Raw genomic sequence first — 14,297 nt, 5'->3', positions numbered from 1 at the left:
ATATTCCTTTATGGTAGGAGACTCTAAAAATTTAAAAACATTTCTTCTTCATAAATATTTCAGGAATTGTTCTATGTATCTATCTCTGAAAGAGAGCTCTGAGCTCATTTCAGAATATGTAATTGTCCTGTAACCATCCTGGATAATTTAATCCAGATGCTAATTTAATTGACTCTGTTTAGACTATTCTGTTAAATTATAAATATTAAAGCTATGCCAGTGAACTTTTGCTTTCAACATGAATTGGTTTGAATTAAGTTAATTGTATTATTTAATTGTTGATCTGAGGAAACAGTTTAGGTTTTTTTGCCCCCCTCCATGTCAATCAGTGCTTTATACTGACTTTAAAAAGAAGAGAAATGAAAGTTTAAGAGACATTCTTTTTATTTGATTTTTAAAATTTCCTTTATGTTTGTTGAGATATAACATACAAGCAACATTTAACACTGTAGCCCCTAAATGGGTAGTGTAGCTGGATAAATGTTTATATGTAAATCTATATGGTAACCATAAACTAGAACATGTAGCCCATTTCAGAACCCCAGAAGCTCCCTCAAACCTCCTTTTACTGAGTACTCTTTCCTAAAGCTTATAAGTATTCTGAACTCTGCCATCATAGATCAGTCTTACCTGTTTTTGAACTTTATTTAAATGTAATAGTATGTTACGCACTGTTTTGTATCTAGCTTATTTCGACTGAAATGAAATCTATGAGATTCATGTTGTGTATAGCTGTTTGATCTTTTTCATTGCTGTGTCATATCCTATCACATGAATATACCACAGTTTATTCATTTTATGGTTGGTGGGCATTTGGGTCATTTTTTTTTTTTTTTTTTTTTGCTGTTGACGATTAAAAATAACACTGCATGACTATCCTATATATATTTTGGTGGGTGTATACATATGTTTTTCTTGGTTGTATCTTGGAGCAGAATTGTTGGGTCATGTTTAGATCTAGTAAATATAACCAAAACATTTCAGTAGGGTTGTGCAGATTTATAGTCATGCTAGTAGTGTAAGAGTGTTCCAGTCACTCCACATCCGTATCACACTTAGTATTGTCAGTCTTTGTCATTGTAATCATTCTTATACAGTGTGGTGATATCTTATTGTAGTTTATTTGCATTTCACCAATAACTAATGATGTTGAGCACTTTTTCTGGAGGCTTGTTGGTCATTTCAACATTCTCTTTTGTTAATTATGTTCAAATTGTCTATTTTTCTTGAGCTGTCAGTTTTTTTCTTATAGACTTAGAGGGGTGGGTACTTTTTTTCTGATATAGGTTCACGAATTGTGATACAAGTTATTGAATATATGTATTATAAATATTTTCTCACAGACTTCAGTTCTTCTTTTCACTCTCCTAATGATGAGCTTCTTACTTTTAGTTAAGTCTACTTTCCAGTCTTTTTCTTTCTCATTAGTGCTGTATGTTTTCATGAAAATGCCTTGTTAATATTTCTACTAGTAGCCTGTTTTTTGTTTGTTTGTTTGTTTTTTTGTTTTGGTTTTTTTGTATAATGTGAAAAAGAAGGTCAAGGTTGATATATCAAATGGAAAATCTATCTTTCCCCCATGAGTTGTAATGAAGTGACACATCTTTAAGTGTATGTTTGTTTATTATTATTCAACATGTGCGTAGCAGAGTTTGAGGGTATTTGATTTTGCTGTCAGTGGAATCATAAATACATTTTTATTTCAACTTAAAAACATTTCATAAGGGAAAATTAAGAGCATTTTTTTGAGAAATGTGTTTATAATAGAAAACAAAATTATACACAATCTACTGGGTAGGTAATAAATACTTTTTGCTTATAAAATTATTTTTGTGAAAAACTAGCACAGATGAAAAAACTTGAAATTTTGAGAGATTCAATGGCCTGCCTAACTGCATACATACATTATGATGTAGCCAGGAATAGAATTATTTCCCCTGAGTTTCTGAGTTATATTTCCTCTCTGGACATAATTATTTTTGGAAAACTGACCAAAAAAATCTAATAATTCTATTTTAAATTCTGGGTGACTTATTTCTTTTAACCATAACCCTTCTCTGTACACTCAGATGGTCTCTGAGATCCAAACTCATCATCAGAATGTTTTGATTCATCTATCAAAGTTTGCCTAAAATTCTGATTCCTCATAGTTTCTAGCACATCATGTCTTCAGCTAATTCAAGTACTTTTGTGAGAAATAAGTAATAGTGTCTAATGATTCTTTTTTTAATATATGAAATTTATTGTCAAATTGGTTTCCATACAACACCCAGTGCTCATCCCAAAAGGTGCCCTCCTCAATACCCATCACCCACCCTCCCCTCCCTCCCACCCCCCCATCAACCCTCAGTTTGTTCTCAGTTTTTAACAGTCTCTTATGCTTTGGCTCTCTCCCACTCTAACCTCTTTTTTTTTTTTTTCCTTCCCCTCCCCTATGGGTTTCTGTTAAGTTTCTCAGGAACCACATAAGAGTGAAACCATATGGTATCTGTCTTTCTCTGTATGGCTTATTTCACTTAGCATCACACTCTCCAGTTCCATCCACGTTGCTACAAAAGGCCATATTTCATTCTTTCTCATTGCCACGTAGTATTCCATTGTGTATATAAACCACAATTTCTTTATCCATTCATCAGTTGATGGACATTTAGGCTCTTTCCATAATTTGGCTATTGTTGAGAGTGCTGCTATGAACATTGGGGTACAAGTGCCCCTATGCATCAGTACTCCTGTATCCCTTGGATAAATTCCTAGCAGTGCTATTGCTGAGTCATAGGGTAGGTCTATTTTTAATTTTCTGAGGAACCTCCACACTGCTTTCCAGAGCGGCTGCACCAATTTGCATTCCCACCAACAGTGCAAGAGGGTTCCCGTTTCTCCACATCCTCTCCAGCATCTATAGTCTCCTGATTTGTTCATTTTGGCCACTCTGACTGGCGTGAGGTGATATCTGAGTGTGGTTTTGATTTGTATTTCCCTGATAAGGAGTGACGTTGAACATCTTTTCATGTGCCTGTTGGCCATCCGGATGTCTTCTTAGTGTCTAATGATTTCAATCATTGTAGCTAGGATTCTTTCCTGAGTGCATTTTGGTTTCACATTAGTTAAGGGTCAGTGTGTAAGTTAGTCGACATCCTTAACACCTACTTTGATTATCTGTAGAATGGTAAAAATAAAAGCATCATTAGTTTAAAATAGCAATGAAATAAGACATATAGAATACATTGTAAATGTACATAGCTGTCATTCAGTAAATATTGTTTTTTCACTTTCTCTTCTTCTATCCTATTTCTCTCTCTCTTTCATTTTGTGAGGGGGTGGGGAGGCTACAAGGAATGATCCTTTGTGTGATAAAGTAAGGGAGAAGCACAAAGAAAGCACATTTCCCCTCTCCTCTCAGAGTAGGCATTTGACATGACATGGAGGAAATAATAAGCAGAAATTTTCCTATGTGTTCAAAGGCCAGTTGTTACAATGACGATTTATTTTTGCTATACATGTTTTTACATATTGGCCATATTTCTAAAATTTAGAAATAATATTTTCTCAGGTTAACTACTTTAATTTTGCAAAGAAAATCAAAGAAAAATAGGCAACAAAAATGTTTCAAATTCAGGGACTAGGAAGTATATGACAGAATAATGTTGCTTTTTCAAATGTGTAACTTTTTTTTCCCATTGCTGTCTCCACTGGAAAAAGTTTAGATAGTGTAATTTTTCTCCTTTTATTTTTTTAAGCTTCTCCTATCACTGTTGAGTTATATGAAAATGATCTTATGTTTTGTTTTCTTTCTTATTACACAGATTGCAATGAGTCCTTTTTCTTAATTTCTTAAAGTTTTTAATAAAATCAGACAGTTTCTAGTGGACGTGATGCATTGACATTGACTATCATTGATAACAGTGATTATCATTCTCAATTCTTGGAGATGTTACACAGACAAATATGAAAAAATTATGATAATTATTTGGGGAACGTTGCTTATACTAGAAAATATTAATTTATGTGGCTAATTTAGCATAGCAAATTAAATATGTGTTAAGATGTGTTCTATATGTAGGTCAAGTTATTTTAAAAATCTGTGAGATAATGGAAACTAATCTTACTTTGTGAGGAAAAAATACTTTTATTATACTCAAGAAAGATGGCTAATTTTGCTTCTTTGTCTATACTAAATTGGCTATATGTGTGTGAAAAGTCCCGTAAATTTTTCCTTGTATTTCCCCCTGTAAAATTGAAATCTTAATATTTATATCTTCTAACATTAGAGTAATATAGTGAGGTCCATTACATATTACAGAATTTTACTTCACCAGAAGAGAAGCTCTAAAACATTCCAAAGTACTATTATTGTTATAGCCCATTACTATTCATCTTAATGGCTAAGCCTATCATATATTTGTATGAGAATCAGAGTTTCCAATTTATATTGCAACTGTAGCTGACCATCTTAAAGCATTTTACACAAGTCTAATAACTCTTGTTTGGGACAGTCACAAAGAATAAGGTCTTCAACATGAATGAGTGTAGTGAAATAGCAGTAACAAATTTGCTCTTAAATTTCTCCTAGCTTTCCTGTTATTTGAGTAAATATATGAAATTCAAGATAAATGCATAAAAAATTGAAGCAAATTGTGGATGCTAGTGTAAATTACAACTAATATTTCCACTTGAAATATTTAGATGGTAAACGTTTTAAGATCAACACATTTTATGGTGTGAATAGCGAGGAAAGTGTGTAATGAAGAAATCAGAGTGAAATTTCTACCTCATTAAATGACTTTAAAGTGCCTGAAATCAAAGTAAAGAAACTTTGGGAGGCAAGTAGCACATTTCATTTAATGTTCAGGAAATTTGTTGTACACTCAACTTGGCCCAGCATAGATAGCTTACAGATCCTACGGAATTTGAAAGGGAGAATCAAGCTGACAGTATATTTGAAATGTACTACTACTATTTAACAGAATGATGTTATAATTCCATTATCTTAAAATAGAGTAAACTATCCAGGAGAAATGTTATACTTGAATAAACTTAACTAAAGTTTGTCATTCAGCACTTTTTTAAGGAAAATTACAAGGAGCACAGTATATGATGGTGAGCACAGTTCTTGCCTTGAAGGTGAGATTGGAGGGGAAGGAGTGCAAACCAGGCAAGCTAACAGGTAATTGTGATAAGGATCAAGACTGCTGCCTATGGGACTCAGCAGAAGGGCCACAGGCAGAGGGAGGAAAGGAGATTCTGATGATCAACTTGAGTACCCTGATGCTAGATACGTCCCTGAAGGCACCATATGGCTGGCGGATGCTGTGATAAATCTCTAATGAGGAGAAGCCCAGAGTACTCTGGGAAAACAAACCTAATCTTGGAGTTAGAAAAATATTCTCTAGCACAAGGTGCCAATACCTAAATCAAGAGCAAAAGGATAAGGAGGTGTTAAAAGACAAAAATATGGGAACTGGGGTGGGGTTTTGAAAGAACATTGTATCAGATGAAGCAGATATCGCTTTAAGAAAGGCCTGGAGGCAAGAGAACACATAAAACTTTCTGGAAGTTTTAAGAGAACACAAGCCTCTTAAAGGAGGTCAGTCAAGAGAGGATATCCCTGATATTTAACATTCTGTACTGTGGGAACAATGCAATTAGCATAATCCCATTTTGGTTCTCAGGCTCTTCTAGGCCAGATCAGGGTGGGGAAAAGTCAGTGGAAACCAACAGAGCATGAAGCTACAAAACAAAGGGTGTCCTTTGTGCTATGATGCCTTATGTCCCAGGTTTGATTGGTACCTTACAAAACAAATGAAATTCTAAGCACGTTCTCTGAAGGTCTCAATTTAGAGTCTATTTTTCAGATGATATTTTTAAAAAAATGTTTATTTATTTACTTTTAGAGAGACAGAGCACATGCAAGTGGTGGGGTAGAGGCAGAGAGAGGAGAGAGAATCCCAAGTAGGCTCTGCACTGGCAGGGGAAGCCCAACATGGGCTCAATCTCACCGTGAGATCATGACCTGAGCCAGAATCAAGTCGGATGGTTACTGGACTGAGCTACCCAGGCATCTACAGAAGATATATTTTTTTATAAACTACTTTTGGAGGGATAGAATTGAGAGAGTGGACTCTGCCCTTTTTCTGTAAGTCTTGGATCTATGAGAGGGTGATTCAAAGTCAAGAACTATGAATATGTGTGTGTAAAAGTAGGGACTTAAATGATACACATCAAATCCATGGCAGTGCTTAGTTCTTAAGAAGGAAGATGGAATCTGGAACAGAGAAAGAATGTGTTTTATATATCTTCATATTTAAAAATCAGAAAAATTGGGAGAAAATATTAGCATTTAATTTGAGTCATGAGAACTCAAGTTTGTTATACTATCTCCCATTATCTTCTCTCTTTTTTAAAATAAATGATAATCAGGTTCCTCTTAGTTGATGTTTGGCTCTTTAGGGGCCCCATATACATTCATCTCTGCCACTTTTCATAGCCACAAACCTCAGGTTAGTTGAGAAAGCAAAAACTATCACCTCCTCTTTTTTTTTTATTTCACTAATTATGTGATTATGCCCCCTTCGAGGTGAGTTGATTTCTAATGTGACCATATTAATGTTACCGTTCCAATTTAAAAATCCAACCAAGTCATCAAAGAGCCTCTTTCCCCACCTTTTCTAATACAGACATGTTCCAATCTACCCACCCATCCCAGTATTTTCATCTTTGTGAATCTGATAGCTTGAAATGCTAATAATAACTTAATTGAATGATATTTTTGTGCCATATATTGTGCTAGGAAGTTTCGATGTTATTCAGTCACCTCAGCACTATTATTTGCTCCATATTATAGGTAAGGAGACAGATTTATAGAAATTCAGAGTATCACCTGCAGTTGCACAACTATTAAGATGTGTGACTGAGATCCAAACCCAGCCGGTTAGGTCTCCAGAGTCCAAGCTCTCAACCACTTTGTTAGACCTCTTCCTGGTATTGTTTTAAAATTACATTTATTTGATTACTAGTGAGGCTGCACATTTGTTTATCAAGAATCCTGTCTCCCAAATGCTTAGAGACAGTATAACGTAGTGATTAAAAGCAGGGGATTTAACACTAGATTCTATCTTGTCAAATCTGGTTTTAACACTTACTAACCATGACCATAAGTAAATTGCTGTCTGAAGTGAAATTAACAATATAGCTACCTAGGGTTGTGGTAAAGGGTAAATGTGAGAGATATATCAGATGCTTACCTGAGTGACTGGTACATCATAAGCAAATAATAAATATAAAAGTAGTCTATTAATACATTGTTATTGTTGTTTTTTTGTGGTGGTTGTTAAGGATACCAGACTAAGCAGACAAGAGTGTAAATAAAATTAAATTTTGTTTGGGCCAGAAAAAAGAACGAACACTGTTTCTTTGTTCCCTAAATTCCACATGACTATTAGTCTTTTACACATAACCTTAAAGAACATTAACTTCACCCAGTTGCCCTTTGATTGAACATGTCAATCCTGGGATTAGACCAGAAAGACATTGACTCATTGACTAACTCATTGTTTATTGATTTTGGACTCTGTGCTAGACACTGTTTTAGGCAGACCTCTGAGACTCTGTTGGGCTATCCTTAATCTATAACCTAGACATTCATCAAAATCTCTTGATATGTCAATAGACAATAGTGAATGAATATTTCTATAACTTAAAATGACCAACTAGTCTAACAATTTGTCAGGAAGTATTATAATTTTGTATAATCCCTTAGAAAGTTTATGTCAGTGTACTCAGATTTCTTTTAGAGATTCACAAAATGACATATATATTTTTTATTCCTCAGGGCTCATCAATATACCTGCAGTGGCCCTTGGAATATTCTCTGGGGGAATAGTTATGAAAAAATTCAGAATCAGTCTGTATGGAGCTGCAAAACTCTACTTGGGATCATCTGTTCTTGGGTACCTCCTATTCCTTTCCCTGTTTGCACTGGGCTGTGAAAATTCTGATGTGGCAGGACTAACTATTTCCTACCAAGGGTATGTTCACTCATTAAGTTATCTGAGGACATTGGCTTGTTTAATCAAATTATTGATAGAATTTCAAAATAAGATAATTTGATTTTAAGCATGCTAACTATGAGAAGGAAATTATTGTTTTATTGTGAAATAGCTGACTGTACTTTGACATGGAAACTGTTATTGTCACCAAAATCTGTCATCTCCTTTGAATTTGGTTGTCAAAGAGAAATTATTGAAAATACTAAATCTACATCTTACTTTAGGGAAGCAACCTAATAGTGGAAAATACAGACCTTGAATTTTGCCTCTGCCCATTATTAGTGAAGTGACATTGTATAGATCATTTAATCTAATCAAGTCTCAAATTTTTAAATAAGAATTATAGCTACCTTATAAAATTTTGTAAGCCTTAAGCAAGATAATATACACAGAAGTGATTAGTACTTGCCTGGCACAAAATCGATGCGCCATTTGTAAACAATTTTTTTTTTCTTTGAACACTTGGATAACTGGAAAGGTCTCTGTGACACTTTTTGTTCTCTCTGTTATACTCAAATCATGTGAAGTTTCAGGAAAGAATGCTATTCCTCAGCCCGGTAACCCACACAACAGCTCTCTTTAGCTCTTTGCAGTTGGTCAAGGGAATATTTATTATGCTCTCAAACCTATGCCATCTTATGTAAGGTAGATGATTAATTTTCTTAGTTTCCAGGGTCTATCACTCCTAATACAAAGCTGGATCTTGAAGAAACTACTCTGTCTTTTCCTTTCAAGAGTCCTTGATATCTCTCTACCTCTGAACATGAGTTCCCAGAGGTAGCTCTCTTCATTCTTCCACCTAATTATGCATTTTCTATTAAAAAAAAAAGTTATTAAGCCGCTACTATGTGCCAAGCCTATCACTGTGACTGCACTGCCTGACTGCCTGAAACTCTGCTGATCTAATGTTCTGTCTTCTGCTAGTTCAGGTGCCTCTTATTTACTGCTTGCTCTCCAGCTTTCTTCCTATACCTCCTTCCAAGCTCACCTATCTGTCTTGTTTCCATATTCCAGTCTCCAGCACCTTCATTAACCTGGTTTCTCCTGCTGTTAAGTGAACATCAACTACACTTTTCACCATCTAAAATGTCCAGGAAAATTAGTGACTGCCAAGTTTATATACCATTGCTCCTGGGAGTTACCGCAGTAATGTTAGACTTAACTGAGTGTAGCATTGACTTGGTAATAGTCAGTAATGTAGATTAAGGACATTAATTATCAATAGGAATTTCAAGAAGATTCTAAAGAGAGTAGAAGCTCTGTGTTATCTTTAACTGTCCCTATAATCCTAATGGTAGATGGACAGTGGTAAAGTACTTTGTATTTTGCAATTTACAAAACAGCATAACTTTCATTATCTCACTTGTATCCTCAGAGCATCTTTATGAGGTAAGTTTTGTTATCCTCGTTTAAAGGAAAATGTGTTTAGAAAGGTCAATTATCTCGTCAACATATAATATTCTGTCTACCGCATCATGCTGTCTTGAAGCCAGAAGCAAACACATAAACAGTCACTAACTTTTGGAGTTCAAATTAAAAGTATACCCACAAAATAAATGATTAAATATTTTTAAACAAAGAAAAGATAATATATTCATTGCATGAGTACTAGCCCTTGAAAGCAGTCACCTTGAAAGACAATAACTACATTGCAATAATGCTATCATTGTTAAAACATTCTAAAACTCCTCTTTTGCAATTGCTTTCCATATATTTCAGAATATTCTCAGTAATGGCAAAGATTTAACCTTACAAGTAGCTTAGCTATTGGAAGCTGCCAAAAGCAATGGCAGCATACCATGAAAAAGCTCTTCCATCCAGCATGACTGTTTTGAAAGAAAAATCTCATTCGAGTATAAGCATTCTGACTTATTTGATTAAACTTATCTTAAAATTTTAAATAACAACACTGTAAGCACATCCTTTGTAAAATATGCAACTAATTTCCACTACAAGATTGTCCTAGATGATAAATGTAACTTACGTTTAGTAGATAACATGATTGGCCTTATAAGATACAACATGCTCCCCAGGGATTATCCTCAGTTGCTTTGTTCCACAAGGCTGTTTTGATTCTGGACACTCAACAGGAACCTTGTAGACAGCTTTAGATGTGGTAATGGAAGAAACTTTTCTTCTGTAATATTGAGAGTAAGTTTGATGTTATACCAGAATTTGGAATCCAGAGGCTTGGAAGAGTTCTCATTTTGAAGTTTGTCACTAATAAACATTGTGAAATCGAGCCAATAATTTGCCCACTTTGGACCTGACTTTCCTGATCTACCAAATGAGAAGTTGACCTAGATCTCCCCCAAAACTCTTTCAGCACCAGACTTCTGAGACCTTAGTCCTACAATATCCATAGTGGCCTGATTCTAAGCTTTCAAGGCATTTATTTATACTGTTAGATACTACCAACAGTCTCAATTAATTTAACGATTAGCGCCTTATGGAAGAGAATGGTTGAAATATTCCTACAAGATTTCTCATGAAGCCTGTTTATACCCTTTTATTCTGTCCGAAGACATCTCAGAGGCTTTCGTTTTTATGTTTGAGGTAACCACATGCATAGGAGTTCTACCAGATGGAATATTCCATCAGTTACAAAATTATAATTGCAATCATTATATGGAATACCTCTTAGAAGGAGGGGCCAAAATGACTGATTTTTCCCCTCCAAAATAGAATAGCATTTTACTTCGACTTACCAGAAATCTGGTTTCTTAACAGAATATATCCCAAATTGTTCTTAGTGCTGGAGATACAGGAATTAATAGAAACAAACAGTTCCTGCCCCCACTCAGTATACATGATAGTGTATGTGGGGTTTTTGTTGTTGTTTTTTTGGTTTTAAGTCTCTCAAATACTTCAGGGAAAAAATGAGAGGAGAATAAGCAAATAAATAGATTCAAAACAAGAGAGAAAAGGCAAAGAATGATGGAGTGCCAAGGGATGAAAAATAAGGTACAGGTAGAAGAGAAATACCATTGCATAAGTACCCCCTCAGAAGAATAAAGGAATATGAAAAGAGCAAGGAGAATAAGAGTAGAAGGGTTAGGTAATTCAGGTGAGAGGAAGAAATAGATGTGAAAGAGAAGGAATACTGGGAGAGTTAAAAGGGGAAGGTAAGACAGAATGACAGAGAGGGAGAGAAAAGAGAGAAGACAATCAAAATTATGTAAAGGGAGCAATTAAAACAAAAAGCCAGCTCCTTAAGGGCATATATTCTCATTCATATTTGTAACTCTCTTCTCTCTTCCCCAAGCTAGCACTTAGAAGGCTTCCACAAAATTTTTGAACACATGAACAAATGAATGGGTAAGTCATTGAAAAAGCATGTGCAAGAGAGTTAGAAAGAATGCCTTAAGATATGGATGAGCTACGTAGTGTGGGAGATTATGAAAGAGAAAAAGAGAGTAAAGTTAGATGAACTGGCAATGCATTTATTAGACAGACAAATAGGATATGTAGCTCTCCAAACCAAGGTCTGTTGAAATAATGTTGACTGCTGGATTGTTTTTTTTTTCTTTCACCACACTATCAGCAATGTCCATTCTACTGATGCTTAGACAACAATTCTGAAGGAAATTTACACACATGCACGCATGTACATGCATACACTACTTGCAGTGCATTTCAGTAATATCATAAATCACTCTAGAAGTTTATTTCTTTTTTGCCTTGTTAGCCATCTTCCTACATCTTTGCATAGGAATATATGAGAAGGTCCTAGACACTGTCAATTTTAGTAAAAACCATAAACCCGGAACTGGATATTATGTGAAGTTGTAAACTTCTAAAGATAACTTTCAAGAGAAAGCTGCTTAAAAGTAGACTCACATCTAATCATCAGAAGCTGGCATTTCCGATGACAGTTGTGTTTCCAAAAGGCAAACTCTGTTGGCAGTGCCATTTATATCATTCAAGAACATTGATTTTTGAAAATATTAGGGTGCTGCCTGCTTAAGAGGTAATATTTTATACTGTTACATTTCTTTTCAGAACCAAACCTGTCTCTTATCATGAACGAGCTCTCTTTTCAGATTGCAACTCAAGATGCAAATGTTCAGAGACAAAATGGGAACCTGTGTGTGGCGACAATGGAATCACATATGCATCGGCATGTCTCGCTGGCTGTCAGACCTCCACCAGGAATGGACAAACTATGGTAAGAAAGCCCTAATGTGTGTGCTTGTGATGCCTGCGACAATACATAACCACACAGCTCTGCAGGGGCTCAGGGACAAACCCAGAAGCAGACTACACTTATAGCAGACCTGGCTCTTACTCTACCCTTGTTCTTTTGTATGGAGACAGGAAACATCACCGTTGCTAGTGGACTAGAGTTGTTGAAAGAATTAGGATGAGAATTAGAATCGTGAAACATGTTGGAAGAGTCTTGCAATGATGTAGGCTAGTTCTCTCATTTTGCTTATGAGGAATCTTAGCCTCAAATGAGAAAGTCTTGGTCATCAGATCATATGATAAGGTCTGCATTGGGATCCATGTTTCCTGACCTCAAAACCAGTGGTCCTTGGAGGTTTTAGGGAGAGGACAAATAGAGGTCAGTGTTAGAAAGTCTAGTCCAAGAGGTCTAAATCCAGGGATCACAAATTGAGGAGATTGATGATTCCAAACACTCTTCCTGAGAAATCAAGCTGATGTGTGTAATAATGAAGAGAGTAGGGGGCTCGAATGAAGGGGTTCTATAAGACGGATGAGGGAGTTGAGGTTGGAAATAAATATAAGAAATCAGTTGTGAAGGATATTAAGTACTTAAAGCATTAAGACTCTTTCTCCAATCACACCTTTATGTTTCTGCCCCAAACATAGACTCTTCCTTAGTACAAACATGTACTCTCTGTATATATGGCTAGGGGTCAGACTGCTGTCTACTTGTGCTGATGAAATCTGCCTGTATTTGACAGTCCTGGAGGGCTGAAAATTAACCCACATGTCTATTTGCATATGCTTATCAACTAGATAAGAATGCTTAGGCAAAGACATCTGTAGGCACAGAGTAACATGTTGATTTTCTCTGTTTATTGTTATTTTGACATTTTATTCAGAACATGAAGGATTGGCCTCTAGCAACAGTAAATAGGATTACTTATCCATCTGAAATCTGAGCGTTTTTTTACTTCCTCTTCCCTTCCCTCTCTCCTTTCTCCCTCCCTCCCTTCCTCTCTCTCTTTCTCTCTCTCTCCCTCCCCCTTTCTCCCTTTTCTTCCTTTCTTTCATTCTTTCTTCTCTTTCTCTCTTTCCCATCCTCCTCCTCCTTCTTGTCTTTCAGCTACTACTTTTTTGTCCAAACTGCTTGGAAGTTTTCCTTGACTAGAACTTCCACTTATTGAAGGCATTCATGCCAGAAACTAAGAAAGGTGCTTAAAAAAATGGATTTAAATATCATGGTCTTCAAGTAATTGGGTATTACTTTACTTTTTTTTCCATATGTGGGAACTGAGGCACTGAGATGCCTAAACTCGCATATCTTGTATGAAGCAGAGTCAAAGTTCAGAAGCCTTTTACCTGGCATTAAAAAAAAAAAAAAAAAAAAATTCAATGTTGCTACTCTTCCTTGAAAAGGAAAAGCCAACTTTATTTCATTGTTTATCTAAAAATTCACAAACTCTTTTGTTTTTTGTTTTTTAATTTTTAATGTTTATTTTTTGAGACAGAGAGAGAGAGGGAGAGAGAGAGAGAGAGAGAGAATGATCAGGGGAGGGGCAGAGAGGGAGGGAGACACAGAATCCGAAGCAGGCTCCAGGCTCTGAGCTGTCAGCACAGAGCCCATCATGGGGCTCGAACCCACGAACTATGAGATCATGACCTGAGCTGAAGTCGGACGCTCAACCGACTGAGCCACCCAGGCGCCCCATCACAAACTCTTTTGTGATAAAAGTGACAACTCATAATATATACACATTTATACATGAAATTTACAAAAATAAACTAATAGGGATTATAAAAGTTGCCTTTATGTCCAAGATTTAGTTGAGGTTTATTTTTTCAGGTTTTTCCCCCCTGGTAACCATTATAAAGTCCTGTCTTCAAATTGTGCCCATTTATTTAACAAAGTTTTATTGAGTGCCTGAGGACCCGTTTTAGGTCCTCACGTACAGTGTACATGTACTATGATGAGAAAGCAGACAGTTTCTGCCAGAGGTTTCATTCTAGTGGGGGTATATGATTTAAAAATAAATGATTATATAATATTCTAATGGGTAGTGATAAGCACTGTAAAGAAAAGAT

General features: G+C 35.6%; 1 protein-coding gene across 5 annotated transcripts in view; it reads left to right on the top strand.

Annotated features, from left to right (window-relative positions):
* SLCO1C1 (solute carrier organic anion transporter family member 1C1) overlaps positions 1 to 14,297 on the top strand; it is a 68,336-nt gene that overhangs the window by 41,873 nt on the left and 12,166 nt on the right. For all 5 annotated transcript variants that reach the window (XM_086713944.1, XM_086713947.1, XM_086713946.1 and 2 more), the window contains 2 exons: positions 7,829 to 8,024; positions 12,048 to 12,213. In XM_086713944.1, the coding sequence (XP_086570070.1) occupies positions 7,829 to 8,024; positions 12,048 to 12,213 (362 nt within the window). The remainder of the gene's footprint in view (positions 1 to 7,828; positions 8,025 to 12,047; positions 12,214 to 14,297) is intronic.

Source organism: Puma concolor, chromosome B4 (genome assembly GCF_028749965.1).
Source record: "Puma concolor isolate L17-30 chromosome B4, mPumCon1.1.hap2, whole genome shotgun sequence".
Classification (NCBI taxonomy): Eukaryota; Metazoa; Chordata; class Mammalia; order Carnivora; family Felidae; genus Puma; species Puma concolor.
The sequence above is the reverse complement of the archived record's forward strand: the minus strand, read 5'-3'. Positions and strand labels throughout refer to the sequence as shown.